The following is a 19,725-nucleotide window of genomic DNA, read 5'->3' as shown; positions in this document are numbered from 1 at the left end:
CAGTTGCTAAACTTACACAGAGTCATAGCTCTGTTGAGCCATCCATTCCCTTAGCTCTTAGCAGTCATGACTTTATGGGATTCTTCTTAAATACAATTGATTCTATTAAAAATAAAATCTTTGACATACTCCCGAAGATGATTACTTTATCCTCAGCAAGTGAGACAACATTGGAAATAACTGCAGAACCTGATTTGTGTTTGGACTGTTTTGATCCTGTGAAGCTTCCTAAGTTATCAGAAATATTAGCTTCATCTAAACCTTCAACTTGTATGTTAGACCCAATCCCAACCAAATTATTTAAGGAAGTGTTCCCTCTGATTACCAGCTCCGTTCTAGATATGATTAATCTATCTTTAGTAAATGGATATGTACCACAGGCTTTTAAGGTAGCTGTAATTAAACCTTTACTCAAGAAACCTTCGCTTGATCGAGATGACTTGAAAAATTTCAGACCTATATCCAATCTTCCATTCTTATCTAAAATTCTTGAGAGAATTGTTGCTAATCAAATGTGTGAGCATTTACACAGAAATGACCTGTTTGAAGAGTTTCAGTCAGGCTTCAGAGCTCATCATAGCACTGAAACAGCTTTGCTGAAGGTCACTAATGATATTCTTATGGCCTCAGATAATGGACTTGTGTCTGTTCTGGTTCTGTTAGATCTCAGTGCTGCATTTGATACAGTCGATTATAATAGTCTCTTAAAAAGGCTGGAATATGCTGTAGGGATCAGGGGAACAGCGCTAGGCTGGTTTAAATCTTATTTGTCTGACAGATTCCAGTTTGTTCATGTAAATGATAAATCATCTTTAAACTCCAGGGTTAATTGTGGAGTACCACAGGGTTCAGTACTTGGGCCAATTCTCTTTACTATATATATGCTTCCAATTGGTCAAATTATCAGGCAGCATAGAATAAATTTTCACTGTTACGCTGATGATACTCATCTTTTCTTATCCATAAATCCTGATGAGCCCAACCAGTTAGATAGACTACAAGCATGTCTTGAAGATATAAAAACTTGGATGACTTTAAATTTTCTGCTTCTAAATTCAGACAAGACAGAAGTTGTCGTCTTTGGACCGGAGTCTTTAAAAAAGAAACTGCTTAGTCAATCACTTAACCTGGATGGCATTAAATTGACCTCCGTTAATAAAGTAAAACCCTTGGTATTATTTTAGACCTGGACATGTCATTTAAATGCCATATTAAATAGGTTTCTAGGATTTCTTTCTTTCATCTCCGGAATATTGCCAAAATTAGAAATATCCTATCCAGGAGTGACGCTCAAAATCTAGTCCATGCATTTGTCACTTCAAGGCTGGACTATTGTAATTTGTTACTATCAGGATGTCCACACAATGCAGTTAAAAGCCTTCAGCTGATCCAAAATCTCGCAGCAAGAGTTCTGATGAAAATTAAAAAGAGAGATCATATTTCTCCTATTTTAGCTTCCCTTCATTGCCTCCCTGTTAAATCCAGAATATAATTTAAAATTATCCTCCTCATATATAAAGCCCTTAATGATCTAGCTCCATCATACATCAGAGATCTGATTGTTCCATATGTTCCTAACAGAGCACTTTGTTCTCAGACTGCAGGTTTACTGGTGGTTCTTAGAGTCTCTAGAAGTAGAATGGGAGGCAGATACTTTAGTTATCAGGCTCCTCTCCTGTGGAACTAGCTCCCAGTTTTAGTCCGTGAGGCAGACACCCTGTCTACTTTTAAGGCTAGGCTTAAAACTTTCCTTTTTGATAAAGCTTATAGTTAGAGTGGCTTAGTTTATCCTGAGCTATCTCGGTAGTTATGCTGCTATTGGCTTAGGCTGCTGGAGGACATAATGACCACTTTCACCCTCTTCGCTACATTCTCACACTACTCTCTAATTTTGCATTATTTGCTGTTATTTCAGCTTTTAACTTTGTTCTCTCTTTTCTCTTCCTAGAAGCTACAACTGGACTGACTCTGTGTCTACCTGTGACACCTTTCTGGAGAGGGGAGTCGTCCGAGCTTCTGCTGGCAACAACTTAATGCTCACCTTCTACAGATGATCCACTTGGCCCTGTCTTTTAGTGTTTAACCCTTCCTCTCTCCTAGACATGGCTGCTGACTAAGCGTCTACTGTAACTAACTCTATATGCTCTCTTTCAGACTCTGGCTCAGAGTTTATCTGTTCTTTCTTTCTAGATGAAACAACTAAAGGAGATACATCCATTAACATTTACTTTTCCTTCCCATAGAAAGGACTCCTGGATCAGTGCTTCTTTGTTCTCTTTGTGTCTCTGCTCTGTTCTCTCAACCCCCAGTCGGTCGTGGCAGATGGCCACTCACACTGAGCCTGGTTCTGGTTCTGCTGGAGGTTTCTTCCTGTTAAAAGGGAGTTTTTCCTCTCCACTGTCGCTACATGCATGCTCAGTATGAGGGATTGCTGCAAAGTCAACACCAGTGACTGTCCACTGTCTCTACATACTCATCCAGGAGGAGGGAATGCTGCAAGTCACTGACTGGATGCAATCTGCTGGGTTTCCTTAGATAGAAAAACTTTTTATCCAATTTGAATAAATAACTAACTCTGCCTGCACTGTTCAATGATTAGGATTAATTGGAATGTATGAACCTGACTTTTCTGAAGTGCCTTGAGACAACCTGTGTTGTGAATTGGCGGCTATATAAATAAAACTGAATTGAATTGAATGGGTTTCATAATTCTCTCTATAGTGAGCCGGTTAAAAAGGTCTCGCTGAGTCTGAGACATGGTTTAGGAAAATCTGTTTCTCAGCTCTGAGGTCAACCCAAGAATGACATACACTGTATGGCTCTGTTCAGTTCTATGTTGCCGGTTCTGGTGCTGAAGCTGCCAGATCAGGACTGGTTTTAAAAGTTGGTATTATTTTTCTTTAAAGTAGGTGTTAGAATCAAAACCCTTTCTTTAGGCCACAGAAAGACAGATAAACTCCTAATAAATATTATATTTCATTCAGTTTAGAAAAGTTTTTTTTCTCTATTTTAAACGTTTTTTTTATTATTAATTAAATTAGTTGTTTGTTGTTGTTTCTAAGGTGTTTCTTCTCATTTTCTTTTGTTTCTTGTTGCTTCATAATTCTTTAGAGAATAAATTAATATTAAATCTAATCTTGATTCTGTTTTTAGTTTTTATTCTAATAATCTTTAGCTGAAGAGTAGTTATCTTTTTACACTGAACAAACAGAGGTCACTCAGTGACAACAGAAAAAATGTGAAAACTATAGCTACTGCCTTTTGGCCTTCAGCATAAAATTGCAGTGTCAAATCGTCGTCATGATCTAAACCATGGCCATCCTCTGGATCGTTTCCAGCCTTGCATTCATCAGCACCGCCTATGGTAAGTCTTGAATTTGAAATGAGCTTCAATCTAGTTCAAACTGCAGCTTTACTGGACCTGTGTAAACTTACACTGGTTTATGATGTAAAATAGAGCTCTTAAAAATGTTGTTATAAGCAGTTATAAAAGATGATCAGCAGAGGGCAGCAGAGTGCACTGACCTGCCTCTTAGATTGATTAACTGTGCAGACTGAGCAGCACATTCATATAAAACTGACTAATGGTTGTTTTAGCTTCTGAACTTTAACTGTAAAATAATTCAGCAGCTCATATCATGGACAAACAGGAACAAGAAAAGATCTCAACCCCTGTAGAGACTCAGATGAGTTCAGACATGATTGGTGGATTAAACATTGAATGACTATAAAACAATACCTTGAAACAGCAAAATAGTCCTTTAAAATCTCCTTCCTGTCCTTTGCTTAGGCTGCGGTGTCCCTGCCACCCCTCCCCGCGTGACTGGCTATGCCCGCATTGTGAATGGCGAAGAAGCGGTGCCCCACTCCTGGCCCTGGCAGGTGTCTCTGCAGGTGAGTCAGCAGAGACGTACAGCTTCCTGTTCTTTCTCATAGCCTGACCTCTGTTTCTGTCTCCGCAGCAATCTAACGGCTTCCACTTCTGTGGAGGATCCCTGATCAACGAGTACTGGGTGGTGACCGCTGCTCACTGTAACGTCACGTACGTACACAAACATGGAACCAACAACCATTTGTGATTCCTAGTGATTCCCAGACCCCAGAAATAAATCATTCTACTACTTTTATTTCTTTAAACAGAGTCCTGTTCAGATTAATTGTGCTGTTTCATGCAGCAGGGCTTATATCTCCGGTCAAATGTTCTCATTGCGGTCGGCCAAAAGGCAGTGCTGTAACTGGGAATTATAGTTTATAAGATATTTTCCAATTTAATTGGGGTTTTGTCATGTTTTCATTCTTATTGTTTAAGTCCTGTTTTCAGTCCATTTTTTTATTTGGCTGTATTCCCACCATGTTTTTATTGTGTTTTGTTTATATGATGTGTTATATTGATGTGTTTCCATTGTATTCTTACTATGTTTATATTTTGTTGTATTGCCATCATGTGTTCAATGTGTTTTCATGTTTCCCGTCAGGACCTACCACCGGGTTATCGCTGGAGAGCACGACAAGAGCTACTATTCCAATGAAGATGTCCAGGTGCTGAAGCCTGCCCAGGTAAGCAGAAACCTTCAGCCAATCAGTTTTCAGAAACAAAGGCCCGCGCCCCAATTGACCACTTCTGCTCCTTCAGGTGTTCAACCACCCCAACTGGAACCCCTCCACCAAAAACAACGATATTGCCCTCATCAAGCTGGCCACCCCCGCCCGCCTGGGCACCAACGTGTCCCCCGTCTGCCTCGCCGAGTCATCTGACTACTTCGCCCCCGGCTCCACCTGTGTGACCTCCGGCTGGGGTCTGACCCGCTATAATGGTGGTTTTTTTTTTATTAAACCCTCACAGGCAGCTGACCCAAGATCAGTTTTAGGTGTTCATCTGTGCCTCTGTCTCCCACAGCTCCCAATACTCCCAATAACCTGCAGCAGGCCGCTTTGCCTCTGCTCTCCAACAGTGACTGTAAGTTGTACTGGGGTAGCAAAATCTCTGATATCATGATCTGCGCTGGAGGAGCTGGAGCTAGCTCCTGCATGGTGAAACCTCGCCCACCTACCTGTCTCACCTGATTGGATCCCTTTGTGCCTTCATGGCTAACATGTTTGCTGTGTTTCAGGGTGACTCTGGTGGCCCTCTGGTCTGTGAGAAGGACAACGTCTGGACTCTAGTGGGTATTGTGTCCTGGGGAAGCTGGCGCTGCTCCACCAGCATCCCAGGCGTCTACGCTCGCGTCACCGAGCTGAGAGGATGGGTGGACCAGATCCTCGCTGCCAACTAAATGCTGAGATGCTAGGATGGAGCCAGTAGGGCAACTTCAGTAAAAATAAGTGACTCTGTTTGTTTCATTAGTTATTTCCAAACATGACCTGGAATAATATGACTTCAATACTATAGTGTTCAAATGCAAAAATGTATTTCAATAAAATGTTAACATTTTATATCTGAAACATGTTTCTGTGTCTTTTTTGCGTTGTCAAGAAACTAACACCCTTGTCTTGGCAGGATTTAAAATGGTTTAATGAAAGTAATGAAGATTGAGAAGGTATCTAAAAAATACTTGATGTTAAAGCAAAAAAGATTAACAATTTTAAATGAAAAAGCCATTTCTTTTTTTATACTTTCCTTGCTTATCTTTTAGATTTTGAAAATGCTTTCCATCAATGTTATTTTCAGAAATAAAATCTGCTTTCATTTTCTTGATATTTTTAACCTATTTTTCTGTGACTTTTGCCAGTTTCTTTCAGTTCTATAAATCTACCCCAAATAAAATACACTGCTGTTTAAAACTATTTACCCCCTACACACTTCTTCTTGTTTTGCTGCTGGTCCCACTTAAATGTTTTGAAATGGGGATTTCATTGATTATGGGAAAAGCTTTCCAAGCACGTGGAAATAATTTACCCCTAAACTAACTGGTTGTGCCGCCCTTGGAAGCAACAGCTGTCGTTAGGAGTTTGTAATAAGTGAACTGCTGCTTCACACGAGACCTTTCTCACACCCTGCAGAAAAATAAAGCATATAATAATGAATTGGGTGGTTTATTTTAGATGTAAAACCTCGATTTTACATGTCCTGCTCTGGTCCTGCTGCTGGTCCTGCTGCCAACTTCTGCCTGGTTCCATCTTCTTGATATGTGGAAGAGATGTTCAGTGGGTAGAGATCAGTCCTCCCTCCATGACATGTTGAGCAGCCTGCATGTGGAGTGATTATATTATATTATACTACACTGGCTAATGAAGGTGTATTTAAACATTAAAACATGAGTCATCTGACTGAATTGGATATGAGTCTTTCACATCACTGTGGAGGAAGTCTGGCCCACTCTTCTTTGCAGAATTGATTCAACATGTTAAGCCACTTAAGAGATTTTAGAAGCAATTTCCACCTATTCTGAAACTTTAAAAATAGCGTGCATTAACCATTCTTCCGGCACAGCCAGGAAACGGGATAACTGCGGACTTCCTGTGACGCCACTACCCAAATAAAAGCACAGCTGTTGCTACATCCGCCCTCTTCCACCGGTGATCATCGGGATAGGGGAGACACGCGCGCTGATGTCTTTTTGCTGGCAAACAGACATAAACTCTTCAACTGGATCCAAGGAAGCCATACGATCATCAATCATATGTAAAGATAAGTACGAATGAAATACTGTTTGTGTATCTGGTATTTTCATTCATGAACGGGGAAATTAAGGTGTAAGATTTGCTTACTTTCTTTCTGAGGCCTGCAGAAGCAAATTGTCCCAGAGAAGTTCCCTACAGAGAAGCGGTCTCTATGAAGCCGAGTGGAGCGGTCTCCCAGTCTGGAAGGAAGACAACAGAGACCGCATCATCATGTAGTGAAGTTGGTGGACAATGAGCCGTTCTTCATCCACAGCTGGAGTTTAGCGGGAAGCTAACCCTTTGTTCACTGTGGATACATTCTTCAAACTTCATCGTCTTTTGGACAACATTACTTACCACAGTTCATGAGGTTAGGTTTGGGCAGAATAACAGTTAGGATGAAATGACCTGAACGTTTTTCATTCTATGAAGTTTTGTTTGTGTGAAACTCGGCTACCTTAGTGTTAGCAGGCTATCTGCAGCACACGTGCCCTGGTTGTGTTCTGTGTTTGTGTGTTTTTAAAGTTAAGACAAGCTTTATTTAAAGGGTGATTTTTAAACAGAACATTGATCATAACGCGCCGTCCGCGCTCATGCATTTTAACCCTTTTATTAACCCTGGTATTTTAAAGGTATGTGTTGATTCTGGTGCTAAGCTATTAGCTTCTTTGTTAGCTTAACTGCTAACCGGTGAGAACACGTGCTGCTACTAAAGAGTATTTAACAGAAAGGTTGTTCGTTTTCAAGCTAGGGAATAATAGTCCCTGAACATCATTTACTAGATTTGATAACTAAGTAAACACCATTAAGCCCCATTTCTCCAGAAAGATTTGGCTCTTTTCCAAAATATTCCCTTAATAATATTTCTTTAAATATTATTTTAATAAATAAAGGCAGCTAATGAGACACCGATGAGAATTAGTCATCCAGAAGGTTTGTTTTATTCAACAGATCATTATGTAAAACATTATTTTATTAAAATAATATTTTATCTGATCTTACATTGTGATTGGTTGTCTAAATGTTTGCTGATTATTTCCTAAATTAGTTCCAAGACTAATTTAACTTCATTTCCAGATTCTTCAAGATAATCCTTGGTTCTCAAACATAAACATTGCATGGTAATGTTGCATCACTCTTTTGGTCATAATTTCCAATCATCTTTAATCAACTTGTTTATATTGTACATAACCCATTAGTCTTTATTCTTTAATTCTGCTTGGTAGTTTAGTTGAATTGTTTTCGCATAGTAAAGAGTTTGTTGATTGAAATATGTTTGACTTTGAGTTGACTTATTTTTGTTAATACATTCTTGTATTTTAAGAAAGTATGTGAATTCATTCCATGTGTGCAGAGTTTATGCTGTTCAATAATGTCAGAGCTCGTCTCACACATTTCTATTTTGTCCTGATACCACCGCCTTACTGGGCTGGTATTCACAGGATAACCCTAAACAGACCGAAATATTTGATGAAATATTAATATTAAATATTAAATAAAATTGTCAGATTCATAATTCCAACACTGTAAAACTGAATGTTTTGTGAAACTCATTTGATGAGTTGTTTTATACACATTAAGCCTCCTCTTGTTCGGGATTTATGAAAAAAAAACAAAAAAACAGCTGTGTTTGACGTGATTTTAGAGGTGGAGAAAAAAACGGTGTCGCAACTGTACCCACCGGTGGGTCCGTTGGGCTTAAGAGCTTCTGAGAGTGTTCATAGTTAAATGAGGCCACTAGAACTGCAGCCTCCATTCTAATTTATCCCAAATGTGTTTAATAAGGTTAAAGGCAGGACTCTGTGGAGGCCAGTCACAGAGTCAGGTTTAATGGGTGCTTCTGGATTGGAGGGATGGTTGGGGTGTGCCCTTGGGTATTTGAACTGCATCCTCAGTCGATTGATTTACTTTTACATCTTGTGGCACTAGTGGCCTATATTTTGTTAGTTGACCAACAGAAAATGAGGTGGAGAGAGAAAGGAAGGCATGCAGCAAAGGTCAACGGGCTGGGACCCGAGCCTGCGACGGCTGCATCAAGGACTGTAGCCTTTACCAAAGACCTTTATGCTGTGTTACTAACTGCATCACCCCTTGCAGTTGGAAACACAGCATAAAGGTCTCATCTAGCCCTAATCTTGTGTGATGCATTGAAAAACACATGGCAAAGAGGGATGTGAATCCCACTTAAACCATGCTTAAAATATCCTTTATGTATATCAGTTTTTTTGCACCTTTTTTCCCTAATGTGATGCATAAAAACACAATGTGATTAGTTCAATCAACAATTATTTATATAGCACTTTTCAACAGTCCAGACAGTGCTTAAAGTGCTTTAGATGCCAGAATAAAAACAAGACGATATCGAGACAAAAAGAGGTAAAAGTGAGAAAATAAAATACATAGTAGCACAATTAAAGAATTTTTCTGATTTAATAAATAGTAATGTAAATAAACAGAACTGAATTTAATTGACATTAATCTGAAGCACACCAGCAAGTCCATTTGGGCATGCCTCAAATGAAAAGACATGAAGGTGTGGCCTAGTTGAAGTCGGGATTTAAGTCTTACACATGCAGTTGATGCTAGAAAATCCTCCGAGTCGTCTAAATTAAACCTCGTTGAAGATGTTTAGAGAATAGTTAAGCTTGCTGTTGCGGGCAACGATGGATCCATCAACTTATTTGACCTTAGAGATAGGATGCTATCAAAGTTCATGTTTATCACAATACCTGCGGTGGAGTTGTGCTACTGTGATATGATCTTCTATCAATGTGGTCCGATGTGGTCCAAAAGAGTCAGAATATTCCACATTTGCTCTGCAGAGACCCAGATTCGGACTTTAAAAGAACGTGAGCATCACAGATATTGTCAGAATGTAATTGTTTTTTGGGATCTAGATGGTGAACACCATGAGACCCGTTATCATATGACTGTAATGTTGCTTAAACCCAGTGGGAACAGACTGTGGGGAGGACCAGAGTCAGCGTGCAGGGTTGTTTTGTTTCTGATGACACCTCAGAGGAGAGAAAAATGTGGTGTTTCTTTTAGAGACCCGAGACACGGAGGAACCTGCAGCAGAGACGGAGCAGACACAACCTGGATTCAGTCCATCTCCTGATGTTACACCCACTTCAATAGGTTTCACTATGAAACATCCAGGATCCAGGCAGAGAATTAATGAAAGTTATCAGATTATCATGAGAAGATATTTAATGTTTCTGTTGTCAACAGATGAAATTCAGTTAATTATTGAGAAAAACATTTATTAAAAAATGTCGGGTTCTGGGAGCCTGTCTGTTTTTTGCTTTCTGCTAACCTTATTCGTCCAGCAGTGGGTGTCGAAGCTACAGGAGGAACGTGGACAGGTGTTTTCCATCTTCTGATTGCTGTGTACGCTACTTAAGCCGTGGCTGCCTGCTACTCGTCGCCTGAGTGTTGAGCCTATGTGGTATCTGTAACCTGTTTGTGCGACGACCCTCGAATCGTTCCTCTAGCGCTTGGAGCTTTTGTATTACCTGTCTGGATTCTGCGTACCCTCCAGGACCGAGCAATCTTCAATCTTTCACTGGACCTATGCTACTCTACGACAAGCGTACTCCTCCTGCAGACCTGTCCACCCTCCAACGTAACTCCAGCTTCCCCCTCCAACGTAACTCCAGCTTCACCCTCCGCTCACTTCCCACGGAGTGTACGAGTGCTGTGAACTCTACTTCAGTTTCCTTAACTCCGTCTCCCCTGGCGGATCCCGTTTAATTAAAAATAAGTGTTTTAAATATACTTCTTGTCTATTTTTGATCTAGGAAGTACACTGAGGCGTACACTGTCTTTGCCATATTTCTCTAAACATCAGGCGATGAAACAGATAAACTCCAAGTGATCAATAATAATTATGTTCTTCCTCCTCATCCTCTCTGATGATTCGCTGTAGGGTTTGTTTTTGTGTCAGAATGAAAAAAATGATCCGGTTCATCATGCAGATCATCAGGCGTTGGCTCAGTCTCTATGGCAACCAGTCCACCTACATGTGCTGATGGTTGGAAGAGCAGAGTCAGAAAAGATCTGTCAGAGAAGAAACCAGGTGTTGATACGTCAAATGTCTTCCTGTATGAATAATCTTTTATTTATTCAGAAATTTAGAAAACTTTCATAAGATCTATTTCTAAACCTTCAAAGCTGATGGAGTCAGAAAACGATGTGGGCTACATTGATAATTGTCGAACATTTTGGGGAAAACCTGGTCTGATCCGGAGAGACGCCATCCATCCCACTTTGGATGGAGCAGCTCTTCTTTCTAGGAATCTGGCCAAATTTATTAGTTCTCCAGAACTCTGACATCCCAGGGTTCAGACCAGGAAGCAGGGTCGTAGTTTAACACTCCTCTCTGCAGCTTCTGTACTGCTACCCATCCATCACCCTATTAAGACAGTGTCTCGCCTACGGCCAAAATTGAATAGATTAAAAAATAATCTAAAAGGAGGAAATCAGGAAAATCTCATAAAAATAAACACAACTCAGACTAAAAAGAAAAAATAAAACTATTAAATGTGGCTTACTGAACATAAGATCTCTCTCTTCAAAGACATTGCTAGTTAGTGACCTGATTTGTAACAGTCAGATTGATTTATTTTGCCTCACAGAAACCTGGGTGCAGCAAGAGGATTATGTTATTATAAATGAGTCAACTCCCACTAATTATTAAAATGTTCACATTCCTCGAAATACTGGGCGAGGAGGAGGAGTAGCAACCATCTTTCACTCTGATTTATTGATTAGTCCCAGACCAATCAATAGCTACAACTCTTTTGAATTTTAAACCTTAGTTTTCCTCATCCAAATTCCAAAGCACTAAAACCTCTTCTGTTTGTTGATTGGTACCGTCCACCAGGCCCTTACTCTCAATTTTTAGATCAGTTTTCAGACCTTTTATCTGATTTAGTGTTAAATACAGATAAGGTTATTATAGTGGGGGATTTTAACATTCATGTTGACACTGGAAGTGATAGCCTAAATATAGCGTTTAATGCTATCTTAGACTCATTGGCTTTGCTCAAAACATTAACAAACATACCCATCTTTGTCTTCATTCTCTGGACCTTGTCCTGACATATGGCATTGAGTGTAAATACATAACAATATTTTCTCATAACCCTGTCCTGTCTGGCCACTTTTTAATAACTTTTGAGTTTAATTTAACAGAGTACCCCACAGCTGAAAGAAAATGTCATTATAGTAGATCATTATCAGGCGATGCTGTAACATTTAAAGAATCGGTTCCACTTTTGATTTCCTCATTATCACAGAAAAGCACAATGGAGGGCAATAATTTTGTTTCTTCCCCTTCACAAATTGATTCTCTTGTTGATATAATCAACAACTCCATCATATCGTGGTGCATTAGACAATGCAGCCACCTTGAAAAAGAAGGTAATTATTCATAGGAGGCTAGCTCCCTGGTTTAAGTCAGAGCTGCGTACTTTAAAGCACAGTGTTAGAAAATTGTAGAGAAAATAGCGCTCTACACACCTTGAGGATTCCTATTTAATCTGGAAAAATAGCCTACTGTTCACACTTCGCCAAGCGAGAACAGCTTATTTCTCATCATTAATAGAAAGAACAAGAATAATCCTAGGTTTCTCTTTAGTACAGTTGCTAAACTTACACAGAGTCATAGCTCTGTTGAGCCATCCATTCCCTTAGCTCTTAGCAGTCATGACTTTATGGGATTCTTCTTAAATACAATTGATTCTATTAAAAATAAAATCTTTGACATACTCCCGAAGATGATTACTTTATCCTCAGCAAGTGAGACAACATTGGAAGTAACTGCAGAACCTGATTTGTGTTTGGACTGTTTTGATCCTGTGGAACTTCCTGAGTTATCAGAAATATTAGCTTCATCTAAACCTTCAACTTGTATGTTAGACCCAATCCCAACCAATTTATTTAAGGAAGTGTTCCCTCTGATTACCAGCTCCATTCTAGATATGATTAAACTATCTTTAGTAAATGGATATGTACCACAGGCTTTTAAGGTAGCTGTAATTAAATCTTTGCTTAAGAAACCTTCGCTTGATCGAGATCACTTGAAAAATTTCAGACCTATATCCAATCTTCCATTCTTATCTAAAATTCTTGAGAAAATAGTTGCTAATCAAATGTGTGAACATTTATACAGCAAGGACCGGTTTGAAGAGTTTCAGTCAGGCTTCAGAGCTCATCATAGCACTGAAACAGCTTTGCTGAAGATCACTAATGATATTCTTATGGCCTCAGATAATGGACTTGTGTCTGTTCTGGTTCTGTTAGATCTCAGTGCTGCATTTGATCCAGTCGATCACAAAATTCTCTTAGAAAGGCTGGAATATGCTGTAGGGATCAGGGGAACAGCGCTAGGCTGGTTTAAATCTTATTTGTCTGACAGATTCCAGTTTGTTCATGTAAATGATAAATCACCTTTAAACTCCAGGGTTAATTGTGGAGTACCACAGGGTTCAGTACTTGGGCCAATTCTCTTTACTATATATATGCTTCCAATTGGTCAAATTATCAGGCAGCATAGAATACATTTTCACTGTTACGCTGATGATACTCAGCTTTACTTATCCATAAATCTTGATGAACCCAATCAGTTAGATAGACTACACGCATGTCTTGAAGATATAAAAACTTGGATGACTTTAAATTTTCTGCTTCTAAATTCAGACAAGACAGAAGTTGTCGTCTTTGGACCGGAGTCTTTAAAAAAGAAACTGCTTAGTAAATCATTTAACCTGGATGGCATTAAATTGACCTCCGTTAATAAAGTAAAACCCTTGGTGTTAATTTTGACCAGGACATGTCATTTAAATCCCATATTAAACAGGTTTCTAGGATTTCTTTCTTTCATCTCCGGAACATTGCCAAAATTAGAAATATCCTGTCCAGGAGTGACGCTGATAAACAAGTCCATGCATTTGTTACTTCAAGGCTGGACTATGGTAATTCTTTACTATCAGGATGTCCACAAAATGCAGTTAAAAGCCTTCAGCTGATCCAAAATCTCGCAGCAAGAGTTCTGATGAAAATTAAAAAGAGAGATCATATTTCTCCTATTTTAGCTCCCCTTCATTGGTTCCCTGTTAAATCCAGAATATAATTTAAAATTATCCTCCTTATATATAAAGCCCTTAATGATCTAGCTCCATCATACATCAGAGATCTGATTGTTCCATATGTTCCTAACAGAGCACTTTGTTCTCAGACTGCAGGTTTACTGGTGGTTCTTAGAGTCTCTAGAAATAGAATGGGAGGCAGATCCTTTAGTTATCAGGCTCCTCTCCTGTGGAACCAGCTCCCAGTTTTAGTCCGTGAGGCAGACACCCTGTCTACTTTTAAGGCTAGGCTTAAAACTTTCCTTTTTGATAAAGCTTATAGTTAGAGTGGCTTAGTTTATCCTGAGCTATCTCTGTAGTTATGCTGCTATAGGCTTAGGCTGCTGGAGGACATAATGACCACTTTCACCCTCTTCGCTACATTCTCACACTACTCTCCAATTTTGCATTATTTGCTGTTATTTCAGCTTTTAACTTTGTTCTCTCTTTTCTCTTCCTAGAAGCTACACCTGGCCTGACTCTGTGTCTACCTGTGACACCTTTCTGGAGAGGGGAATCGTCCGAGCTTCTGCTGGCAACAACTTAATGCTCACCTTCTACAGATGATCCACTTGGCCCTGTCTTTCAGTGTTTAACCCTTCCTCTCTCCTAGACATGGCTGCTGACTGAGCGTCTACTATGACTAACTCTATGTGCTCTCTTTCAGACTCTAACCTTGAAAACTGGCTCAGAGTTTATCTGTTCTTTCTTTCTAGATGAAACAACTAAAGGAGCTACATCCATTAACATTTACTTTTCCATCCCATAGAAAGTACTCCTGGATCAGTGCTTCTTTGTTCTCTTTGTGTCTCTGCTCTGTTCTCTCAAACCCCCAGTCGGTCGTGGCAGATGGCCGCTCACACTGAGCCTGGTTCTGGTTCTGCTGGAGGTTTCTTCCTGTTAAAAGGGAGTTTTTCCTCTCCACTGTCGCTACATGCATGCTCAGTATGAGGGATTGCTGCAAAGTACACACCTGTGACTGTCCACTGTCTCTACATGCTCATCTGGGAGGAGGGAATGCTGCAAGTCACTGACTGAATGCAATCTGCTGGGTTTCCTTAGATAGAAAAACTTTTTATCCAATTTGAATAAATAACTAACTCTGCCTGCACTGTTCAATGGTTAGGATTAATTGGAATGTATGAACCTGACTTTTCTGAAGTGCCTTGAGACAACCTGTGTTGTGAATTGGCGGCTATATAAATAAAACTGAATTGAATTGAATGGGTTTCATAATTCTCTCTATAGTGAGCCGGTTAAAAAGGTCTCGCTGAGTCTGAGACATGGTTTAGGAAAATCTGTTTCTCAGCTCTGAGGTCAACCCAAGAATGACATACACTGTATGGCTCTGTTCAGTTCTATGTTGCCGGTTCTGGTGCTGAAGCTGCCAGATCAGGACTGGTTTTAAAAGTTGGTATTATTTTTCTTTAAAGTAGGTGTTAGAATCAAAACCCTTTCTTTAGGCCACAGAAAGACAGATAAACTCCTAATAAATATTATATTTCATTCAGTTTAGAAAAGTTTTTTTTCTCTATTTTAAACGTTTTTTTTATTATTAATTAAATTAGTTGTTTGTTGTTGTTTCTAAGGTGTTTCTTCTCATTTTCTTTTGTTTCTTGTTGCTTCATAATTCTTTAGAGAATAAATTAATATTAAATCTAATCTTGATTCTGTTTTTAGTTTTTATTCTAATAATCTTTAGCTGAAGAGTAGTTATCTTTTTACACTGAACAAACAGAGGTCACTCAGTGACAACAGAAAAAATGTGAAAACTATAGCTACTGCCTTTTGGCCTTCAGCATAAAATTGCAGTGTCAAATCGTCGTCATGATCTAAACCATGGCCATCCTCTGGATCGTTTCCAGCCTTGCATTCATCAGCACCGCCTATGGTAAGTCTTGAATTTGAAATGAGCTTCAATCTAGTTCAAACTGCAGCTTTACTGGACCTGTGTAAACTTACACTGGTTTATGATGTAAAATAGAGCTCTTAAAAATGTTGTTATAAGCAGTTATAAAAGATGATCAGCAGAGGGCAGCAGAGTGCACTGACCTGCCTCTTAGATTGATTAACTGTGCAGACTGAGCAGCACATTCATATAAAACGGACTAATGGTTGTTTTAGCTTCTGAACTTTAACTGTAAAATAATTCAGCAGCTCATATCATGGACAAACAGGAACAAGAAAAGATCTCAACCCCTGTAGAGACTCAGATGAGCTCAGACATGATTGGTGGATTAAACATTGAATGACTATAAAACAATACCTTGAAACAGCAAAATAGTCCTTTAAAATCTCCTTCCTGTCCTTTGCTTAGGCTGCGGTGTCCCTGCCACCCCTCCCCGCGTGACTGGCTATGCCCGCATTGTGAATGGCGAAGAAGCGGTGCCCCACTCCTGGCCCTGGCAGGTGTCTCTGCAGGTGAGTCAGCAGAGACGTACAGCTTCCTGTTCTTTCTCATAGCCTGACCTCTGTTTCTGTCTCCGCAGCAATCTAACGGCTTCCACTTCTGTGGAGGATCCCTGATCAACGAGTACTGGGTGGTGACCGCTGCTCACTGTAACGTCACGTACGTACACAAACATGGAACCAACAACCATTTGTGATTCCTAGTGATTCCCAGACCCCAGAAATAAATCATTCTACTACTTTTATTTCTTTAAACAGAGTCCTGTTCAGATTAATTGTGCTGTTTCATGCAGCAGGGCTTATATCTCCGGTCAAATGTTCTCATTGCGGTCGGCCAAAAGGCAGTGCTGTAACTGGGAATTATAGTTTATAAGATATTTTCCAATTTAATTGGGGTTTTGTCATGTTTTCATTCTTATTGTTTAAGTCCTGTTTTCAGTCCATATTTTTATTTGGCTGTATTCCCACCATGTTTTTATTGTGTTTTGTTTATATGATGTGTTATATTGATGTGTTTCCATTGTATTCTTACTATGTTTATATTTTGTTGTATTGCCATCATGTGTTCAATGTGTTTTCATGTTTCCCGTCAGGACCTACCACCGGGTTATCGCTGGAGAGCACGACAAGAGCTACTATTCCAATGAAGATGTCCAGGTGCTGAAGCCTGCCCAGGTAAGCAGAAACCTTCAGCCAATCAGTTTTCAGAAACAAAGGCCCGCGCCCCAATTGACCACTTCTGCTCCTTCAGGTGTTCAACCACCCCAACTGGAACCCCTCCACCAAAAACAACGATATTGCCCTCATCAAGCTGGCCACCCCCGCCCGCCTGGGCACCAACGTGTCCCCCGTCTGCCTCGCCGAGTCATCTGACTACTTCGCCCCCGGCTCCACCTGTGTGACCTCCGGCTGGGGTCTGACCCGCTATAATGGTGGTTTTTTTTTTATTAAACCCTCACAGGCAGCTGACCCAAGATCAGTTTTAGGCGTTCATCTGTGCCTCTGTCTCCCACAGCTCCCAATACTCCCAATAATCTGCAGCAGGCCGCTTTGCCTCTGCTCTCCAACAGTGACTGTAAGTTGTACTGGGGTAGCAAAATCTCTGATATCATGATCTGCGCTGGAGGAGCTGGAGCTAGCTCCTGCATGGTGAAACCTCGCCCACCTACCTGTCTCACCTGATTGGATCCCTTTGTGCCTTCATGGCTAACATGTTTGCTGTGTTTCAGGGTGACTCTGGTGGCCCTCTGGTCTGTGAGAAGGACAACGTCTGGACTCTAGTGGGTATTGTGTCCTGGGGAAGCTGGCGCTGCTCCACCAGCATCCCAGGCGTCTACGCTCGCGTCACCGAGCTGAGAGGATGGGTGGACCAGATCCTCGCTGCCAACTAAATGCTGAGATGCTAGGATGGACCCAGTAGGGCAACTTCAGTAAAAATAAGTGACTCTGTTTGTTTCATTAGTTATTTCCAAACATGACCTGGAATAATATGACTTCAATACTATAGTGTTCAAATGCAAAAATGTATTTCAATAAAATGTTAACATTTTATATCTGAAACATGTTTCTGTGTCTTTTTTGCGTTGTCAAGAAACTAACACCCTTGTCTTGGCAGGATTTAAAATGGTTTAATGAAAGTAATGAAGATTGAGAAGGTATCTAAAAAATACTTGATGTTAAAGCAAAAAAGATTAACAATTTTAAATGAAAAAGCCATTTCTTTTTTTATACTTTCCTTGCTTATCTTTTAGATTTTGAAAATGCTTTCCATCAATGTTATTTTCAGAAATAAAATCTGCTTTCATTTTCTTGATATTTTTAACCTATTTTTCTGTGACTTTTGCCAGTTTCTTTCAGTTCTATAAATCTACCCCAAATAAAATACACTGCTGTTTAAAACTATTTACCCCCTACACACTTCTTCTTGTTTTGCTGCTGGTCCCACTTAAATGTTTTGAAATGGGGATTTCATTGATTATGGGAAAAGCTTTCCAAGCACGTGGAAATAATTTACCCCTAAACTAACTGGTTGTGCCGCCCTTGGAAGCAACAGCTGTCGTTAGGAGTTTGTAATAAGTGAACTGCTGCTTCACACGAGACCTTTCTCACACCCTGCAGAAAAATAAAGCATATAATAATGAATTGGGTGGTTTATTTTAGATGTAAAACCTCGATTTTACATGTCCTGCTCTGGTCCTGCTGCTGGTCCTGCTGCCAACTTCTGCCTGGTTCCATCTTCTTGATATGTGGAAGAGATGTTCAGTGGGTAGAGATCAGTCCTCCCTCCATGACATGTTGAGCAGCCTGCATGTGGAGTGATTATATTATATTATACTACACTGGCTAATGAAGGTGTATTTAAACATTAAAACATGAGTCATCTGACTGAATTGGATATGAGTCTTTCACATCACTGTGGAGGAAGTCTGGCCCACTCTTCTTTGCAGAATTGATTCAACATGTTAAGCCACTTAAGAGATTTTAGAAGCAATTTCCACCTATTCTGAAACTTTAAAAATAGCGTGCATTAACCATTCTTCCGGCACAGCCAGGAAACGGGATAACTGCGGACTTCCTGTGACGCCACTACCCAAATAAAAGCACAGCTGTTGCTACATCCGCCCTCTTCCACCGGTGATCATCGGGATAGGGGAGACACGCGCGCTGATGTCTTTTTGCTGGCAAACAGACATAAACTCTTCAACTGGATCCAAGGAAGCCATACGATCATCGATCATATGTAAAGATAAGTACGAATGAAATACTGTTTGTGTATCTGGTATTTTCATTCATGAACGGGGAAATTAAGGTGTAAGAATTGCTTACTTTCTTTCTGAGGCCTGCAGAAGCAAATTGTCCCAGAGAAGTTCCCTACAGAGAAGCGGTCTCTATGAAGCCGAGTGGAGCGGTCTCCCAGTCTGGAAGGAAGACAACAGAGACCGCATCATCATGTAGTGAAGTTGGTGGACAATGAGCCGTTCTTCATCCACAGCTGGAGTTTAGCGGGAAGCTAACCCTTTGTTCACTGTGGATACATTCTTCAAACTTCATCGTCTTTTGGACAACATTACTTACCACAGTTCATGAGGTTAGGTTTGGGCAGAATAACAGTTAGGATGAAATGACCTGAACGTTTTTCATTCTATAAGTTTTGTTTGTGTGAAACTCGGCTACCTTAGTGTTAGCAGGCTATCTGCAGCACACGTGCCCTGGTTGTGTTCTGTGTTTGTGTGTTTTTAAAGTTAAGACAAGCTTTATTTAAAGGGTGATTTTTAAACAGAACATTGATCATAACGCGCCGTCCGCGCTCATGCATTTTAACCCTTTTATTAACCCTGGTATTTTAAAGGTATGTGTTGATTCTGGTGCTAAGCTATTAGCTTCTTTGTTAGCTTAACTGCTAACCGGTGAGAACACGTGCTGCTACTAAAGAGTATTTAACAGAAAGGTTGTTCGTTTTCAAGCTAGGGAATAATAGTCCCTGAACATCATTTACTAGATTTGATAACTAAGTAAACACCATTAAGCCCCATTTCTCCAGAAAGATTTGGCTCTTTTCCAAAATATTCCCTTAATAATATTTCTT

The 19,725-nt window shown here is 40.0% G+C and overlaps 1 protein-coding gene across 1 annotated transcript; it reads left to right on the top strand.

Annotated features, from left to right (window-relative positions):
• The first annotated feature begins 3,242 nt into the window (after window positions 1-3,242).
• LOC124866634 (transmembrane protease serine 9-like) lies at window positions 3,243-17,699 on the top strand. The gene is made up of 14 exons (XM_047362511.1): window positions 3,243-3,364; window positions 3,791-3,894; window positions 3,963-4,042; window positions 4,476-4,557; window positions 4,634-4,814; window positions 4,898-5,031; window positions 5,112-5,270; window positions 15,567-15,621; window positions 16,048-16,151; window positions 16,220-16,299; window positions 16,733-16,814; window positions 16,891-17,071; window positions 17,155-17,288; window positions 17,369-17,699. Exons 1-14 carry the CDS (start codon window positions 3,313-3,315, stop codon window positions 17,528-17,530), a joined length of 1,590 nt encoding a protein of 529 aa, XP_047218467.1. The 5' UTR covers window positions 3,243-3,312; the 3' UTR covers window positions 17,531-17,699.
• The last annotated feature ends 2,026 nt before the right edge of the window (window positions 17,700-19,725 follow it).

This window comes from Girardinichthys multiradiatus, chromosome 4, assembly GCF_021462225.1.
Source record: "Girardinichthys multiradiatus isolate DD_20200921_A chromosome 4, DD_fGirMul_XY1, whole genome shotgun sequence".
NCBI classification, from domain to species: Eukaryota; Metazoa; Chordata; class Actinopteri; order Cyprinodontiformes; family Goodeidae; genus Girardinichthys; species Girardinichthys multiradiatus.
Note: the sequence above shows the minus strand (reverse complement) of the source record. Positions and strands in the feature narration are given on the sequence as shown.